Genomic DNA, 20,584 nt, shown 5'->3' with positions numbered 1-20,584 from the left:
GATGGGAAGAGCTTCAGGACAAGCATCCAGGTACTTGGAAGAGTTCAAGAGGGGTGTATTTCTTTAAAAATTCTGTGCAACTCTGCAGTTGACAGTTTGGGGCTCTGGGAAGGCGGGGCCTAGAATGTCCAAGTTAACCAGCTTCCCTAGCTAGAGACCAAACGGCAGTCTTACTTAGGGTGTTGTCTTTTTTGTCATTCTGTCTAGTTTCCCCAGGATTTATTCAGTTTTGTAAATAAGTTGGGAAGAAAATAGGTTTCATAAATGTGATTTTAAGACCACTTCCAAGAGAGAGCTGATTATACCCTCTGAGGTAGTATTGCTTAGCTTTTGTATTTTCAGAGTTAAAAACAACACATCATTTTATAAAGGGCTCTTATCATCTTTTTACAAGGTTCAGCGAAAGCCTCAAAACCAGACATGTCTTAAATGCTTTAGAGGAAGGCAGTTAATCTTCTTCCTTATTTTCTCTTTGAAGATATGAAACGAATGATCTGTTATCTACTATCTATTTCAGGGACATGAAACATAAATCAAAATCATGAGAACTTTGTGTAGATGAGAGCAGTATGAGTGTCTGTTTCAGGGTTTGGGGAAAATAGCGAAGAGTCTGCAGGACATCTGACTTCCATCCTGCTTTCTCCAGGACTACCTGAAACTGGTGCTTAAAAAGATTCCAAGCACGTCCTCGTTATTTTTGTTCCCTTGAAGGAAAGTGCGTGGGCCCTGGAGTGGGTCCTGGGTCAGGTCTCAGATCCTCTTTTCCTGGCTGTTGTGACTCTGGGCCTGTGCACAACCTCTCAGAGCCTCCAGTTCCCCATTTGTGAAGTGCGTTAACTCGGTCTGCCTCACACTGTCTGTGACCTGACCCTTCCAGTGCTCAGCCTCTAGTCGGGTGTCAGTAACCCCCACTCTCCCACCTCTCCCCATTTGGTTGTCAGCAATGATGCCATGCGGCGTATTTGCCCATCAATTTCTAGATCCCTTTCTATACTGCAGGCTAAGTGCTCAGGATTCACCGTTTGGGCAACTCTATGTACTCTGAATACAGGGTGAGGCATAAGTAGGTTTACGGTTGTGAGTATGAGAAACTCAGTTTATTCTTGTATTATTAATTATTGTGTTATTTTCCATATGAACAACTGTAAACCTACTCTTGCCCCACCCTGTATTGAAAATATATTAAGATTATATCGCCTAGGGACAGCTTGGCAGAAATGATATTGGGTTGAGTGCACAGTGTGAGTCCTTAAGAATGGAATCTCCCCTTCCTGCTTGTTTTGTTTTTTGGTTGTCATGCTATTTATATATTCACCTGTGTACCCTACATATGGTAGAGCAAGGCAACATGAATTACAAATACAAGAGAAGGAAAAAGAAAAAAATAAAGGAGTAGGGGTGGGGACAAAGTGATGTCAGCAATAAGTTCAGTACAAAATAGCGCACCATGGGGTCCTATAAGTTTCTCAGAGCAGCATCATGAGAGAGGAAAGGCACTCCAATATCTATGTACCTTTCTCCCAGGCTGTGCACTTAAACTCACAGTGTGATAAAACACAGGTCTGCCCTCAACCCCCAGACTGTAGCTAAGGAGAAGATCAGTGTTGTCTCAGGGCACCTGTGGACTTTTGTGTTGAATGTTATACCAGACATCTCGACAGCTTTACTGCTACAGTTCTAAACAATAAAAACCTAAGTGGCCCGGCCAGCGTGGCTCAGTGGTTGAGCATCAACCTATGAACCAGGAGGTCACGGTTTGATTCCTGGCCGGGGCACATGTCTGGGTTGTGGACTCGATCCTCAGTGTGGGGCATGCAGGAGGCAGCCGATCAGTGATTCTCTCTCATCACTGATGTTGCTATCTCTCCACCTCTCCCTTTGTCTCTGAAATCAATAAAAGTATATTAAAAAAAAAAGAAAACCTAAAGCGACTGAAACTATAGTGTGAAGGATAATATACAAAGACAGGATACAAATCAAAATTTAAAGTTGGTAGAGGTTGCTGCCAAACCTAGGTTATTTCTTAGGAAAATGTCTGAGGTTCTGTGACTTGCTCAGCATCCAGCTAATGCAGAGTAGTGCCAGGGGACTTGAGGCCAAACGAATTGGAGTAAGCGTCCAACTTCACTGTTCCTGCTGCCCAAGACTTGGGTCTTGTGATCCTGCTTCGTTACTTCAGTATTATTAAAAGTATCATTTTCTAATAGTTAACCAGAGTTCAGGTATATGCATGCTGGTGAAACTAGAAAGTGTATTTACAAGCAAAAGATTCCTGAAGTCAGGGGCTGTGTACTTTTATTCATTATACCCCGAGTTCACTGCAAATGCTCAACAAATACATTTTGAATAAAAGAATATTGGTAGGTCTGTCCTAGCTGGTTTAGCTCAGTGGATAGACCACCAGCTGGTAGACCAAAGGGCCCTGGGTTTGATTCCAGTTAAGGGCATGTGCCTCCATTGCAGGCTCAATCCCAGCCCTGGTTGGGGTGCATGTGAGAGGCAACCAATAGATGTGTCTTCTCACATCTATGTTTCTCTCTCTGTCTCTACCCCTCCCTTCCACTTTCTAAATATCAATGGAAAAATATCCTTGGGTGAGGATTAACAAAAAACAACGAAACAAAACAAAACAAAAAGGATATTGTTAGGTGGTATGCAAACAACCTAAAAATGAAAAATTTTCTTAAAATAGAATTAAAAAATTTTTTTTTAAATGAAAAATTGTCCCTTCTGGGCTAAATTGCAACATGGAAACAATGGCCTTAATCTTGGGACAGAATTTGGGCCATGCTTTCCTGCAGGGAGTTTAACATCTTGTTGATTTTTCTTTATAAACATATTAATAATGAAAGATTTAGTTATACTTGGTGCTTATCTAGCATCCCCTCTTTGAGGATGTCAAAGTATTTTAAAAATGCACTTTTCCTCACACATGGGGAGGTCTGAGTTCCGAAGCCCTCGCCACCCACCTGAGTACCTGACTGTGGCTGACCCCTGCACCTGCCTTCCCTTTCTTTAATCATTCCCTGGGGGAATGCAAACATGGAACCGTTCACCTTCTTCTGTTTCCCACTGGACTGGGAATGGTTGTTGGTCCAGTGCTGGTTCTGCCATCAGTGAAATGCATGACTTAGTCCCTTCTCTTCTCTAGGCCCCATTGTTTTTAATCTGCTAATGGGCAGGGGTTGATCTCTAGGACACTTGATGGTGTTATTCTCTTTGCCCTTTGTATGTAAACTCTCAGCTCTCAGTTGTAGGCCACTCAATTTCTTTATTGGTTAAAGACAGGATGGCTTCTCACGCTGGCCCATTCTCCCCGTCTTCACAACTTGACACTTCCATCCCAAAACATCTAGGGAGCCTGCAGAGTTGGATTCAAAACCTATTAAAATTCTAGTACATCAACTTAACAGGATTTAGACGAGTGGAATAAAAGTCTTGGAGTTGAGACGTTAGATGCTCTCTCCTGGATTCCTCTTTCCATTAAGCTGGTAGTTGGCATTTAGTCCGAGGGATTTTTGCTTCCTCCGGCAAATGGTACTTCACTCCCATGTGATGTTCCTTGTAGGCTAACTGGGCTTTCCTGTTCTTTTCCAGGTCCACAGCTTCTCCTAGCATGACTGCGATCTGATCAGCAACCACGAGAATTTGACTCCTGTGTCCAGTGACGTGGTGCTGGGGCCTGGTCACTGCCCACAACTACAGAGCCGCCATGGCTACTGCCTCCACTGCCACCCCTCTCCTTTCACAGCCCCAGGTACGTGATTCAGACCAGCACAGGTTGGAGCGAATCATCCTTTCGTTGAATATTTAAGTTGGGTTTCAGAAAGTGTGTTTGACTGTGGGGATCATGTGTGTCCTAATGATCATTCGGTGGGTATTTGGATAATAGTGCTTTTGTGGGAAGGTGCTGTTTAGTTCAAGTGAGCAAGTGATTTTAGTGAGCTGGTCTCTGTTTGTAGGGGCCTTGGTTTAAAGTGCTTAGGATTTTTGGCTATCATTATAGACATCCAATTCCAAATCAAGGCAGTCAGAAGTGAATCCTGAACCCTGCTTCTTTGCCTCTCTGGGCTTGTTTAGGGTTTAATGAAATATCTCAGAACAGATGTAATCTTATAACCAGTTTTCTGAATGCTGTCTCATTGTCCTACTCCTGTAATTATTACTGTCATTTTGCCTTGACCTATTTTAGTTACTTCGAAAAGAAAATGCAGTCCTAGAAACTTCTGAACAACAATAATATAAATTATTTTTTCTGTCCAATGAAGGACAGTAAGCCCTGCCAGCGTGGCTCCGTGGTTGAGCATCCACCTATGAACCAGGAGGTCATAGTTCGATTCCCGGTCAGGGCATATGCCAAGGTTGCGGGCTTGATCCCCAGTGTGGGGCATGCAGGAGGCAGCCAATCAGTGATTCTCTTTCATCATTGATGTTTCTATTTCTCTTGCTCCCTTTCCCTTCTTCTCTGCAATCAATAATATATATATATATATATATATATATATATATATATATACAGTAATATATGTATTAAGAACAGCATTAAGGCAGGAATATTGTTTTTGTTCAGATTACCTCACAATCTGATCTATTCAGGTTTTAACTGGACTCTTTCAGTTTCAGCAGGAAGAGTGGCTCAATGGGAAAAGAGACTTTGGAGTCATTAGGCCTGAATTCACATACCAATTGCTGGATAAGGAGCCTGAGTCATGCTAACCTCGCTCAGCTTAATTTCTTCTCCTGTAATCACAGTTCACAGGATGGTTATATGGATTCAATGACAGACTATGTTCAAAGCACATAGTTGGTGCTCAGCATATGTAGTTTCTTGTCTGTTCTTCCTTCTCCTCCTCCTCCTTCTAAAGTACAACTTCCCATCTCCTTCATGACAAGGTTAAAGAAAAAGGTACACCTTGAGAAAGAGCTGTCTCCGTTGAAATTTGACTCTTGATGATACAGAAAGGTATTCCCCACTTTTTTTCTGTATTATTTCACAAGCTATTACATTTTGTAAGTATTTCAAGGAGGGGCGTTTGTATGTGACAGGGAGGGAAAGGGAGGAGGAGTGGGAGCAAGGGGCATTTGTATTTATTGTGCGTTCTTTTTTAAAATCCTTTAAAGCACCTTGGAATTTTATGGATAAAGTCCTTGCCGTTCTTTAACGTTTTAAAATGTTAGTATTACTTCCCAGGACGCATAGTGTTATCCCTGTTAGATGTATTTCTCTTTCTGGCAAATGGATCATTGTCTTTGCAGCACTTCTTTTCACTTTGGGTGTTTGGTTACCCTTCCCCTTAGCAGTGTTTTCGGTGCCCGAGAGACTGGGTCAATAGGTAAACGATTTAGTTCCTGTTACCTGAGTTCACCATTTCAGAGTGCACTGCAGCTGCTCCCAGGCAGTGGCTATTCTTAGCCTTTTGTGACGTTAGGCCCCAGGACAGGTTCCCCGACAAGGCATTTCAGCATCCCAGGCTTGCTTATGTCACGTGTCAGCATTTCTGACAGCATCATCTTATCTGCACACCTTCCCTCTTACACAAGCTACTATCAGTTGGTGAGTAAGATGAGTATTTTTAAATGACTCATTTAATTAAAATGTTTAATACCACCCAAGGTAGAAAGAGGTCATATTTAATATAAACACTTGGGGAAACGTGTACTCTTGTAAATTCTCTGTGGGAAGTAATTTGGTATAGTCACTCTAGGGGTGATTTGATGATATCTATTAAAATTATATGCCTTTGCACATACCCTATTCTCAGCATTGTTTCTACATTAGAAAACACATGTGAGCCCCAGGAGATGTGCATAAAGAGATTCATTGAAGCCTTAGTTGAAGGCCAAGAAATAAAAAATTTTCTGACTATGATAGTCAGATAGGGCTTAATAAATTTAGGCATGCTGATAATGATTTAAATACCAAGCAGCAGTTAAAAATGACAAATATACAGGGTGGGAAAAGTAGTTTTACAGTTGTGAGGACACGAAACACAGAGCTTATTCTTTATTACTATTTATTAATTATTGTTATTTTTCATACAAACAACTATAAACCTACTTTTGCCTACCCCTATATATCTTAATACAGTGGTATCTCCTCAAGATATCTGATGGAAGGAAAAGAAAGGAAGATGCAGAATAATGCTTACAGGAAAATATAATTAAAACTGTAAACACACACACACACAAAGCTGTAAAATAAGACCATATGTTTTTAAGGATAAACATATGGTACATTAATGTAAATGCATAACAGAATGTCTAGAACATACATTGTCAAAGGAAATGATATTGCCCCAACAAGGCAAAGATTGGATCTTGGGTGATGGAAAATCCCCCTAAAGCTTAGCCCTACCTGAGGAAATCATATTCTTTTTTATTTAATTTCTCTCACTAGGGAGAATTTAAATTTAATTAAAACATTCTCTTTGAGAGTCACCAACAGGGGAAAAAGTGAAGAAATACTGGTCTAGAAGGATGCGCAAGGCTCTCCAGCCATGCTAGTTGGGCTCAGATCTCGGCTGTAGGAGTTACTCGTTCTCAGTGCCTCCATTTCCTCATCTGAAAAACGAGCATAATATTAATAAAGCCAACTTTATACAGTTGTTTAAAAGATGTGTAAAACTTAGAACAGTATCTGGTACATATTGCTCCATGCATGTCAGGATTATTATTTAACAAGCACTGTGGCGGGCCTGGGGAAGCAAGAACAAATAATGCTTTTGCCCAGCTGGAGTTCAGACATGTAGTGGGAAATAGGTAAGGAAACAGTCAGTTACAATGCTGTGTCACAGATGCTCTGACACAGGAAATCTGGGTGCCCCAGGAATAAAGGGAGAACCCAGGAAAGACTTTGGAGGATCAGCGAAGGCTTCTTGAAGGAAGATCCCCCAGGCAGGGAGCTTATGAATATGATTTATTCTGCTAAAGAAGAGGAAAGGGCATGGCTGAATGTCAAGTGCCCCAGGGCGAGAGAGCACAGCATTTGCACGCCAGTTCAGGATAGTTGCAGTATGTTGGAGCATGAGGTTGTAAGGGACACGGTGGAGCCAGCTCTGCCAGCTCACAAGACCTGGTTACGTTTTCAGGAATTTAGTGAGCCCTTTGAGTTCACGCTTGGAATCAGCCAGGGCGGAGTATTTACATCATGGTAATTGGCAAACACGGTCCCTCCCTGCCAAGGGCCCATTGTTACGTATTTATCAGCATATTTCTGGTTGTAGAGGAGGAAGGTGGGTTAAGTTACAAGGTTGGAGAAGATTTTGCAGGAATTTGACAGGAAGGAATTTAACATTCATCTTGAAGAAGCCTGTGTTGCTTTTAAGTCTTAGACCTGGTTTCAAACCCTGACTTTTGACAGTCTGGTTGAACAAGTTCATTAATTAATCTCAACCAGGATGGTGAGCCCTAGTCTTACCGTATGTTGGGAACAGTAGTAGCCTCTGACGTTTGAGGGAACTCAAGCCCCCTTAGAAGGAGTCAGCTATAAACTGGGGTACTAGGTCCCAGGCAGAGGCAGCTTACTCTTCTGGAGAGATGCTGACCACTGGGTCACCTCTTTCCCAGGATCCTCTGGTCGATGATGGGCCTCCTGATTACATGGCAACTCTTCACGTGTAATTCGCGCAGTCAACTTTTAGTCCCAGGCTGATTTGTCTTTGTCCCCAAGCTTGTATTGATGCCTTCTCTCCTATGATCAAGTTTCCCCTGAAGTTCAAAGGAGGTAAAAATAATTTAAATACAGCATCTCCTTAGGCAAGGCGCAACAAGCAGTTCACTCAATCAGCTTAGCCTGGTATTGTCTGGCACATCAACTTGCATTCTTGTAGAGTGAATTCAAGGACCTGTGTAAAGATAAGCCCACATTGAAGTGTGAAAGGCCTGACGATTCTTTTCAAAAATTCTTTGCTAAGGCAAACACAACAATGCAAGAAAAGAAAAAAAAGCTTTAGGTTTTGTTTGCTGCTCTATTCATTTGGTAACAAAGAGCATTTTTCTAATCAAGGCTGCCTAATACTAGATATAAACTAATTAATATGAGCAAATAGCCTGCGATTGTTTCAAACAATAACAGGGAAGAAAGCTTTCATTGTCACTCCTGCTGGGATGGCTATTTAGTTAGTGAAAGATATGCCTTGTGCTTTGAAGTGGGACAAGTTTGCCTTCCCTGCTTTGCTGCTGCCTAGACTGAGATGGATTTTTGTTTTCTCTTGCTCAGAGAGCACCTTGGTCTTCCGAAGCAGGATGAATAGTGAGGCGAAACCGGACTAGCAGCAGCAGGGAAGCTGTGTTTGTAGCTGATTTATAGTTCTCCTAGTCCAGACGCTGATAAAGAGCTTCCTTACCCAGGGGAAGCTCCAGGGATATGTTCGCAGACAGGAACCTGCTCATTCGGTTAAATGAATGTGTTCCTACCCTGTGGGTATGGTGGGGGACGGAGAGGGGACAGGACACCAAAAACTTGCCGCTCTTAATGACTATTCTGTTTCTAGAACTCTGTTTAGAACGACCTTAATTGTGGTTCATCTGGTGACTGTGGGTAGAATATGGATTAAAAGTTTCATTTTCCTTTTGAACGGAAGGGTCAATAGTTCACTATATGAATGAGTGGGTTGGCCTCTCTCAAATCCAGGACTGGTATTAGAGACCAGAAGAGTTGTTTGAAAACTTCAAAGGTATTCAGATCTCAAACCTGGGATTCCAGTAAGGAAGGATTCTCTTCTATCAGTAATTTTTTTCTTCTTCAAGGTATTTCATTCTGTCTGTCATTGATTAAGTGGCTATCTTGGTTTTAATCCAAGGAAACAAAGACATGTTGATTTCTCCAAGTTCCTGCCAGATTTCCTGTAGCTTTCATTAAAGACATGAATTTGAATAGATTTTCAATGTCTTAAACAGCAGATTTACTCCTCTAGTATTTACCCAGCGCTCTGATATAATACAAGTAGGCCTCTCCTTGTTATCTGTTGAAAAATAGGTGTTTTTGAACATCATTATTAATAAATAGGTTATCCTAACAAAATTCATCATATTTACAAAATCTATGTTAGGGATTTTAATTCTGATATGAGAGAGTGGGTACTTGTGGATTAAAGCAGTTGAATTCCATATTAAATGGATTGTGTTTTTTGAGATTGAAAGACCTTTTATTTTTTTTTTTAAGGAACTTTGTATTATGGCAATTTTCAAACATTCACAAAGATAAAAATAATATAATGAAGTTCAATATAGCTATCACCTAGATTCAATACTGACTAACATTTGCCATGTTTAATTTGCTTTTTCCATTTGGTGGAGATGAAATATTTTAAAGCAAATCCTTAATATTGTGTCATTTTATCTCAACCTTTATCATCACTGTGCATCTCTAAAAAAATCATTTACTTACATAACCATTACAATACCATTATTAAAAACTCTCTAATATCATTTTGTACTCACTCATATTCAGATTTCCCCAATGTTTTTCTAAGAAGTGTTTTGGTAGTTGGTGTGTTCTATCATTCTTTAAAAATGTTGATTATATTAGTTTACTCTTCTGCTTAACACTGTTCAGTGATTTTTGTTAAGGTTTAAATAGTGTTTCCCCCTTTATTCTCTAAGTGTGGACATAGATTGAAATATTAACCAGAATATTTCACCACTGAAGAATAAAAAAAAGAGAGAGAGAGATACATATACTGAAGGCCCCAAAGTAAGGGAATGGTTGCAATTGCCAAATTAAGACTCTCTAAAGCAGTGGTTCTCAACCTTCCTAATGCCTCAACCCTTTAATACGGTTCCTCATGTTGTGGTGACCCCCAATTTCATTGTTACAAATTGAACATAATTAAAGCATAGTGATTAATCACAAAGACAATATGTAATAATACATGTGTTTTCTGATGGTCTTAGGCGACCCCTGTGAAAGGGTCGTTCGACCCCAAAGGGGTCACGACCCACAGGTTGAGAACTGCTGCTCTAAAGTAAGGGATCACGACTATCTGATTTTTAAAAAAATACATATTTTTATTGATTTCAGAGTGGAAGGGAGAGGAAGAGAGAGATAGAAACATCAACGATGAGAGAAAATCATTGATTGGCTGCCTCCTTGCACATCCCCTACTTGGGGATTGAGCCCACAACCTGGGCATGTGCCCCTGACCGGAATCAAACCCAGGACTTGTCAGTCTTCAGGCTGACGCTCTATCCACTGAGCCAAACCAGCTAGGGCTCATGAATACCTTGATAGTGCCCTCTTTTAGACTAAGGTGTGAACAATTGATTGCAGTAGGAAGTCTGTTTCCAGTGCCACACAATAAAGACATAGTATGGTCTGGCCTCATTTAACATGAACTTGAGAAAGGAGAATGCCTGGACTTAGATCCAAGTGGTTTTGGGTCCAAGTGTAGGTTTAAATCTCATAGCTAGATCTTTAAAAGTATCTCTTTTAACTTTCTTTTTTTAAATCTCTAGGATTCAAATAATACACACCGTGTTTACGAGTTTAAATGGCAAAATATGTTAAGTGCTCTGTATAGTATCCACCCCTTAATAGATACCTGACATATGTTAGTTTGTTCCTTTCCCCCCATAATTATTCTGGGAGTTCTTTACAGGAAGAAAGTAGTTACCGCTTCACGTGGTCTGTGTGCATACTGTGCTTATGTACTACGCCAAAAGATCCATCAAAGGAAAGCCAAGTTAGATAAACACTCTACAGAAAACTCCAATGTATTGCCAGGAATAAATGCAAGTGGAGATAAACACTGACATTTCTGACTTACTCCATCTTGAACCATGTTTCCATTAGAAGTTAAATTTGTTCTCATATTGCAATCTAAATTCATCTATGCCCTCTTCTGTGTTTATAAATTCAGATAGAGTTTGAGAGGCGATCATATTTCAGAATCCGAGGGCACATTTTGAGTTCTCTATTCTTAGGACAAAATTGTACCAGGATACCTAGGGTCAGCCACAAATGAGACCTTTCACGTTTGTTTCTCTTTCTTTCCAATGCATCCTTTCTAAATGGCTAGTCTTTAATGATTAATGGAGCTACCTGTTTATCCTTCAAAGAGATGTGGCCTTCTCCCTCCTCCTGCCCATTATGGTGCTTGTTTGCCTGTTTTCCTTTCCCCGCGACGAACTTCTCCAGCTCGTTTTCTTTGAACTTCTGTCGTAGCCTCTCCGTGAATAAACACTAAGGTGGAACAACGCCCTGCTGTTTTTTGAACCAGCTGAGGAGGTCATAATAATAGGGACCAGGGGATTTATGTCTTTTGAGAACTGTACCTTGCTGTAATAAGACTGTCATTTACAGAAATCAACCTTCATTTGCTCTGTGATGATGCTGCCATTCGGTAATTGCCTAGCATCACAGAAAGAACTGCCCTTAAGTTCCACTTACCCCATTTCATAAATGATTATCCTGGGCAGGCTCAGGCTGGGAGAGAAGGGAGAGCGGTTGATACCTGCTCTGCAGCATCAAACAAAATGTTTAAGCAAGGACCACGGAGCAGATTAGTCCTTGAAAGACAAGGCTGGCAATAAAGCAACATTCAAAAACTCAGACGATGTTTGAGAGCAAGAACGTCAGTCCTGCAGGAAGAGGGGTAGGTATGGTTGTTGGTGAACTAGGTAGCGGCCTGATTTCAAAAATATCTGCACTTAAAGGACTCGCCACCAGCCAGGCTGCTTAGGGAGGTTTTAGAGCCTTAGTTCAGGCCTGGAAGGAAGAGACGTTCATCCGGTTTTAGGCCTGGGTCAACTCTCAGGGCTTTGCCTATCTAGAACTCTGTTTAGCATTAACGTGGTTGGGGTTGATGAGGTCACTGAAGTAACCTGGCAGAAACAATGGAGGGGAGGACTCCAGAAGAATCCCAGCGCATGGCCCGTGTCCAGGGCTTCCCTCTGGCATGCTGTATTATATGGGGATGGCCGTGGGAATTTAGGACTCAGCAGTCATGGTTGGGTAGAGATCCCCCCTCTGTGAGACGCGTCAGTGTGGAGCGGCTCAGCTGCCCATCAGCCTGCTGTCTTACTCAAGATGAGATCTGAAAAGTGGGCAGCTCTGAACCTGCAGATGGGACTTCAGCTCCGTGACAGTGGAGAAAGAAGAGAGACAAGAACAGGGAATCTGTGTAGATTATAGTCGTAGTTACACCGGATGTCTAACTGAAATTGTGTATCAGGAATACACATTAGGTCTTATGAGAATGTTTTTCATGATTTCCCCCATTAAATTATTAAAAATAATTTGCTTTATATACTTAAAATATTAAATGATGTCTATTTTTTATTGTACATTCTATTGCTTTCCGCTAGGCTAGTTATAGAAAAAAAAGTATAGACAAGCTGTTTATAAGAAAAAAAGAGTACAATAAATATAGCTGGTAGGATATAACATATTTCTTTACAAATGTAAAGAAATGGGTGTACAATCCTGGTTTTAAGAAAATTGAGCACTTAAAACGAACTAATAATGTTATTTGTCAATTATATTTCAATAATAAACAACTTAGATGAGAAAATTATCCCCCAAATCTATATGTAAGTGCATTAAGAGTATCAATTACTTTAGAATAACTCTAATAATAAAATAAGTGTAAGAACTCTTTGAGATTATTTATAAAACTTTACTAGTAGATATTAAAACAGACTTAAATAGATACCATGTCTATGAATCTTAAGAGTATTGATTTGATGTAAGTTCTCTGCAAATGCATCTATAGCTTTAATGCAATCACAATAAGAATTCTATGAGTAGAATTTGAACCCAGGTCTCATGGATTCTAAGGCCTAAGCTTTCAGCCACTATAAATCTACAATGTTATCTCCCATACCCTTTATTTGTCTCCTAAGAAATAGAAAATTTAAGTGAAGCATCATCCCATCTTTTAGTTTTGACCCACTAATCATTCTTTGGGCCTGGTGAGGTCTAGTAATGGTGCTTGCCGCTTCTCTTCCCCTCTCCTTGCTCTCCCTCCATCTTTTATTGCAACAGAACCATTTGCTGCAACTCAGATTAAGTTAGATTTTTGTAAAAAAATAATAATAAATATATATATAAATATATATAAGTATATATATAATATATATATGTCAAGCATACAGAAAAGTGGAGAGAGTACTATAATACAATAGTATATCTATTACCTAACTTTGTAAAAATTTAGCATTTTGATGTAATTGCTTCAAAATTTTGGGTTTTAATAAGTAAAACAAATGAATAATGTTGGAGCCCCTTGTATTAACCTCCCTCTTAGCTCATACCATAAATTGATATTTATCATCTTTCCACATGTGTTTGTGGATATACATATGTGGGAAAATATAATATATGGATTGCCAAATTATCATGAAAAGGGTATTAAAATTTACCAAATACATTTCTGTGTCTGTTGAGATGAACTGCCTTTTTTCTTTCCTGAATTTGTTCATGTGGTCAATAATATTACCAGATTTTTAAATGTTTGCATTCACCTTTACATCCTGGAATAAACCCTATTTAGTCATTATAACATATATGATATTTATGTATAACAAGAGGCCCGATGCACAAAATTCGTGCAAAGTTCTTGGCCCCGGCCCCCGCCCATCGCCGCCATGGCTGGGGGCCTTGCCACCTCTGCCACGCCCCCTGCCTACGGTGACTTTGTCTAGAAAGATGTCCAGTCTAATTAGCATATTACACTTTTATTATTATAGATATTTATATGATATCATAACATAATATGACATATAATTATATAATATAACTTATATATAATGTAAGTATCAAGTATAAGTATGAAATATATTTATTTAGGAACTTTTCATTTATGCTCTTAAATCATATTTACTGATAATTTATTTTACTTTTACTTTCCTTGTTTGTTCTTGTATCATGGCTGTTCTGGCATCATATAAAGATAATCAAATAAATAAACTATGAAAATATAAAATCAAAACAGTAATATTAAGTAATTTTAGGTCAGTGTCAAAATAAATGGAAGTAAATGCTGAACCACAGTAACATGTAAAAGTGAAAGGTTGTCAAGGGCAAAGGATGTCCTTTAGTCAAGTACGCATGTTAAAATATTAAAAGTAAGCATTAACGAATAGAAATAGAAAATGTTGCTCTTGAACCAGTAGAAGTGGAAAAGGGGGAACACAAAAACTCAACCAGTTTTGTCTTAAATCTTGGGTCTAATCCTGTTGCGGACCGTTCTGCCGATTTTCGTACACGGTATCTGCATTGAGGTCGGGTCCTCGGAAGAGTTTATGTTGGCTAGTGCCAGGAATAGGGCGTGGGAGGGGATGGGGATACCACAAGCTTTGTGTTAATTTCTCCTTTTGTGGGTTCTCAGGCTTGACAGAGAGACTAACTTCAAAGCCCAACTGTGTGTGAGTTACAGGCTTGGGATCCTGATTTCTGAAGGGAATCTTTTATTTATATCCCAACCAGAAGCCCAAGCTAAAATAGACAGACTCCCTTGTTTTCCCCAGGGCAAGTGGGTAGATTATTATTATTATTTTCTGGTCTATTCTTTTACTGATATGGAGATCTCCAAGACTCCTGGTTTAATGATTGGGTCTCTGTTCTAACTCACTGTCTCAGTCAAGACCACGGGCTCATCTTTTCCCAATAATATTTAATGTCCTTTTCCCATAGTCTGACAATCTGCTTGCAGGGCAGCCTATCACCTTGGTTTGCATCCCTTTGAGTTCACAGTGCATCTAGAAGACATGTTTTCCTCGGGCATGTCTTTGTATTTTTAGTGAATTTTCCCATTTCTTCCTCTTAGGACCAACTCAAAACTCACTCTCTTTGGAAATTTGACAGGTATGGTGTTGCCCACTTTATGTCAGCCTGTTACAAGAGGTTGTAAAAAAATTCAAAGTGTTTTCATTTATTTATAATTTATTTCCCATAGTTTCTTTTTAGATATGTGCACAGGGTGGGGCAAACATTGGTTTGCAGTTGTCCGCATGGAAAAAGACCTACAGATTATGATTATTACAAAAGCTTTAACCGTGTTTTGCCTGCTCACAACTGTAAACCTACCTTTGCCTCACCCTGCCCATCATATTAAATATATTGTTACTTTATAAGAAGTAACATCTTATGTACTTTTTTCAGATAAACTTAAAAATCTAGTAGTTGCATGTTCTTCAGCTAGTTTAAAGATTCTAACTTTAAAACATTTTTTGTTTGAATCAGCATTGTTTTGTGGCCTATTTTCTAGGTCTAGTGGCAAATGATCCCATTTTTTGAATTGTTTCTAATTTGAGGCCATAAAAAGTGTGGGGATTATATTTCTTAATAGAGCATTAATGGCATTTAATTCTGTACTATCTCTTGTCTAATTATTTTTGGGGGAGGAAATGAGTCAAAGGTCTGATTGTTTTACATTTAAGAGCTAGAATCAAAGAAGCCTTAGAGGCGACTCAGACCTTACTTTACAGATGAGAAAATCCGCACTCCGAGCGTCTAGGAGACCTGCTGAACACATTAGCCGGTGAGCATTGGATCAGGAAGAAGTCCTCAGCCACCCCATTGTTTGCTTTAACAGAAGTGGGAGACCGAGATGGTTTGATTTATGTCTTATTACTGGTCCTTTATCCAGCATAGATTAAAATCTCTCCTTTAGAATGGCAGTAGAGTACATATTTACATTCTTATCGAAGTACTTACTAAGTCACATAGTTTTAATTACTCGTCTGAGAGCGGTGCCAACTGTTCCCTTTTCCCCTCTGCTAATGAATATGTAATTGTCTCTCAGGAGATTAAAAACCCACTGGCCGGGCTGTGAGTGGCTCCACAGCAGGCACTCAGGTGTGTCCTGTTGGCACCCCTTGGAGGCCTGGTGTAGTGCAATGGCATGCCCATACCTGGCATTCCATAAATGTTTGTGAACGTGCGGATGAATAAATGAAGTGCGCAGTGAAGATGAATACCACATGTGCCTCTGCGAGTTTGGGCTTGGCAGATTTGTTTTGACTTCTTTTGAGATCACATGATAGAGTGAGGTACATTCTGAGATTTGGAACAGCTGTTCTGCAGAGCAGCCAACGACCTATGATCCTGAGATGTAATCGGTGGATGTGAAAAGGGCATGAATGTCCTCTTTCTAGCTTGGAGGACAATTTAATGTGGGGTTAATCCCATTTTATTTACATCTTTTTGCTTGGGCAGGGCACATTTCTGTAACTTATTACAGAGAAATGTCTAATTATAGTGATTTGGATATTGGAATAATAAAGTTAAAAAAAGTATTTATTGAGAGTTTTGTCTGTGTTTTTCCCTAAATTTCTTGCAATAAATATTAGTTATTTTTCTAAAGAAGGAAATAAAATAATTTATAGTCTGATCTATATACATTTTACAAAATTACCGTTCTATGCATTATCTTTTCCCCTGTTTTCACTCTTTTTATCTTCTGTAATATGAAAAGTAGTCATCCTACTTTAGTATATTAATTACTCATTTGGTGGTTTTTGAATCATCATATTTAAACTTATTTTTGAAATTTATTGTTATAATTTAAATAGTATGTGTTGAATCTTACCTGATTAATAAGAATATTAACAGTTATTTGCATACTTCTGAGTTCCTTATTTTCAAGTTCTTATTGATACAGTAATTTATTATTAAATTATTATTTTTATAATTATACCTTTAAGAATTATTTTTGATGTTTGCTTTGGTTAATAACCACATGAAGAGCAATTACTTAGATTCATGTTTGGTGGTTTTTCGATGCACAACATTTGATGTATAAATTAATTATTTCCAAAGGGAGTTCTGAGTGGTTGCAAAGTCCAGGGTGTGGCCATGGGAGTGGGTAGCTATGTTGTAATGAAAGAGAAGGTCATCAGAGATGAGGTCAGAAACTGAAAGGCAAAAAAGTGAGATGAGTTACACAGAGTAATGGCAAGATTTGGGTGGAATGGAACACTATAAGCCAAGTGCCCAGATCTCAAGGGGATGAGAGTCTATGGAAGGTACATAAGACACCAATATGTGTAGGACAAGATCTTCACTACTCCCCTGGACTATGATCTTCAAGAAACAGACAAGTTAACACATTGCGGACCAGTAGTTTTATTGCTAGCTTTACCCAGTGGCCAGATAAGTTTGTATTGAACGAGTACAAAAAACATTTTACATAAATGTTAAAGGCACGCTTTAAAATTAATGTAAATACCCATTGCATTTTGAAGTTATTTATTACATGTTCTTACAAAGCTAATATCTTTTTAAAGTATGATACTTTGTAAAACACTGTGTAATATGAAGTGAGAAGTCTCATGATCCATCTGTAATGTGTTAAGCTATAAATAATTATACAACATGGTATGTGTAATGGTAGAAGCATGATCTAAAGCTTTTCAAGTCTAGATGAGGAAAGAGACTCTTGATGTATGGATGAATTAAAAGACTAACCATTTAATAAACGTTTATACTGTTTGGGAACTTTCAGGGTTTATAAACATTTATGCACAAACTGTGGATATTGAGTAGAATATTTGGTCTAAAATAAGTCTGCACACCTGAAACTCACTTAGTATTAGAATGTCAACTACACCCAAAAGTAAAAAAAAAAATAATTTTAAAAATAGAGGTTAAAAAATAGAGATCACATTTGCTAAGTAATTAATTAAGTGCAATACCAAAGAAAAGGAAAAAGGTAGATGTGAACTGTCTTCAAGAAATATTTTCACCCTTGCTGGTATGGCTCAGTTGGTTGAGTGCCATCCAATGCACTGAAAGGTCCCTGAGGCCTAGGGACCCTACCCGTGCATGAATTTCATGCACTGGGCCTCTAGTTCTATTATAGACTTCGGCAGCCCTTTTTGGATTCAAGTAAGGTATAAATAACAAGCAAATATATTCTAGTTGATGATGTTAAAAAATAAGAAAACACATTATACATTATTTACTGTTCCACATTTTAGAAGACATTCTTTATCTAATCTAAGTATACCTTGCTGTTTGTAGAGCAGCATCAAAAGGTCAGCTGCTCTTTGGACGTTGCGTTAGGTGACATATTTCTTATGTCTTCCAAAAAGAAAAAGGTCTTCAAACATCATAGACTGGTTAACGATTGCTATTCTGGGGACAAGGAGTCGTGGGGGTAGACAGTGCTGCCCACAGGAATGTTGAACAGCAAATGCTGGCTTTGGGCAAAGAAGCTTTGATCCATAGTGACCTCTTTGAAATGTTGGGACTGCTGGTCCTTGTGGGGACCTGTATTGAAAATGTCTGTCACAGACAGGACATTCTATGTGAGAACAGAAATGCTGAATAATAGGGCAATGATACCCTATCTATAAACCAACTATGTTTACAGATGCCCTAAATAACAGGCCCACGTCGATTTTACTATGATAAATATTCCAGCTGTAATGCTCTGCAGAATTCTCATCTTTCTCATGTATTTTAAGTAAGATTTCTGGGCCGTGTGGCTTTTCTAGTAAACATCAATGATGTGCAACCACGGAGCACAGACCTTGTCATTTATTTAACTCCAACTGTCTTTAATCTTGAAACGCTTGAGGATAGTAATACAGTGAGAAACCTTGAGGTTTCAACATAATCATAGAACATTTTGCAGAAGCAGATTTTCAAATTCTTTGCTTTTTTTTTTTTTTTTTGGTGACATTTACCATCGAAATCTTGTGTTATCTATATGTCTTTTTATTTGGGTCCCGTGGTTTCTTTCTTTCTTTGGTTTTCATCTTTCTCCCTCTCTCTCTCTCAGTTCACAGCCATGAATGAACCACAGTGCTTCTACAACGAGTCCATCGCCTTCTTCTATAACAGGAGTGGGAAGTATCTCGCCACAGAATGGAACACAGTCAGCAAGCTGGTGATGGGACTTGGGATCACCGTCTGCATCTTCATCATGTTGGCCAACCTCCTGGTCATGGTGGCCATCTACGTCAACCGCCGCTTCCACTTCCCTATTTATTACTTAATGGCCAATCTGGCCGCTGCAGACTTCTTTGCTGGGTTGGCCTACTTCTACCTAATGTTCAACACGGGACCTAATACCCGGAGGCTGACTGTCAGCACGTGGCTCCTCCGTCAGGGCCTCATTGACACCAGCCTGACGGCCTCGGTGGCCAATTTGCTGGCCATTGCGATCGAGAGGCACATTACCGTTTTCCGCATGCAGCTCCACACGCGGATGAGCAACCGCAGGGTGGTGGTGGTGATTGTGGTCATCTGGACCATGGCCATTGTGATGGGCGCTATTCCCAGTGTGGGCTGGAATTGCATCTGTGATATTGAGCATTGTTCCAACATGGCACCCCTCTACAGTGACTCCTACTTAGTCTTCTGGGCCATTTTCAACTTGGTGACCTTTGTCGTCATGGTGGTCCTCTACGCTCATATTTTTGGCTACGTTCGCCAGAGGACTATGAGAATGTCTCGGCACAGTTCTGGACCCCGGCGGAATCGCGATACCATGATGAGTCTTCTGAAGACTGTGGTCATTGTGCTCGGTAAGCGTTGTCTTGACCGTCACTTACTCTACAGATTCTCCATGTCTTGCTATAAACTACGTTAGTTTGGGATAGTGGTAAACGATGTTATGAATATTCACCAGTAGGTATGTAGGACTTACAAGGGCATGAAGTACTTTTTATCAAATCTCTGTGGTGAAGTCAGCATCCCAGTCTTTCTGCAATGACAGAATTAGCTTTAGGGAAATGCATGTCTCAGTGGCTTAGTGTAAATGATGATGTAAACGATGTCATTGATGAGTTTGGCTATCAAGTGTTGAAAATTCTAGCTTTGCAGGTTTCCCTGTAGCCCAGTTGTGGGATTTTTGCCTTGTGGTCTCTATGAAAGTGTTTTCAGATAGAACGTGTTTATTATGTAATATGAATATGCTTTCATAGATAGCTGTGTTTATGGATCTATTTTTAAATAAGTTATCTTTCACATTCTGTAATTGTCACCACACACATGTAGGTAGCATATCAAGGTTTTGTATAGATTTACTGCATAAATGGATTTGAAGCAATAGCATTCTTCATCTCTATGAAAACTTAGTGTTTTCCCCATTAATTTTCTATTTGTAGTAGTAGAAGTTAATTTTTATTTTAAGGTGAGGAGCAAGTTTTTATTCTTCTATGTATACGCAAATAACTTTTGCCTTTAAATAGCTATTGTTTTTCCTGGATGAAGAATTCATGGTAATGACCAGGAGGAATATTTTTATTTCTTCATTTAAGTACTCAGGGAATTAAAGAACATCTAAGTTCCAGGTCCTCTTCTGACCCCTGGAGATTTACCCACAAAAAGGATACACACAGAACATTTCTCTTGGAGCTCAGAGTGCGTCATTTAAAAGTTCAGCCAGTGAGAATTCATTTAACTAATTACCCTATTGGATCACATTTTCTCCATAGACTATATTCAGAATAGTGTTTGATCACGTTTTTAAAAATATCTTTTAGCATTTCAGTTTTCCCCATGGAAATTCAGTGGAAAGTTCCTCTAATGCTCTTTGGGCCAATTTCTAAAGCCGTGTTGAATGAATGTGACCTGGGATTGCGAGGCTCCTCTGAAACTCCAGGACTTGCATTCATTTAGTCCCTGGGAAGA

General features: G+C 39.4%; 1 protein-coding gene across 1 annotated transcript in view; it reads left to right on the top strand.

The window, feature by feature from the left end:
• Nucleotides 1-3,663: 3,663 nt before the first annotated feature.
• The window catches only part of LPAR1 (lysophosphatidic acid receptor 1), a 66,563-nt gene continuing 49,642 nt past the window's right edge, over nt 3,664-20,584 (top strand). Inside the window, exons 1-2 of the mRNA XM_081104179.1 lie at nt 3,664-3,757; nt 18,729-19,476. Of these exons, the coding sequence (XP_080960305.1) occupies nt 3,713-3,757; nt 18,729-19,476 (793 nt within the window). The 5' untranslated portion in view covers nt 3,664-3,712. The remainder of the gene's footprint in view (nt 3,758-18,728; nt 19,477-20,584) is intronic.

Source organism: Myotis nattereri (assembly GCF_964212035.1).
Source record: "Myotis nattereri genome assembly, chromosome: 12".
Classification (NCBI taxonomy): domain Eukaryota; kingdom Metazoa; phylum Chordata; class Mammalia; order Chiroptera; family Vespertilionidae; genus Myotis; species Myotis nattereri.
The sequence above is the reverse complement of the archived record's forward strand: the minus strand, read 5'-3'. Positions and strand labels throughout refer to the sequence as shown.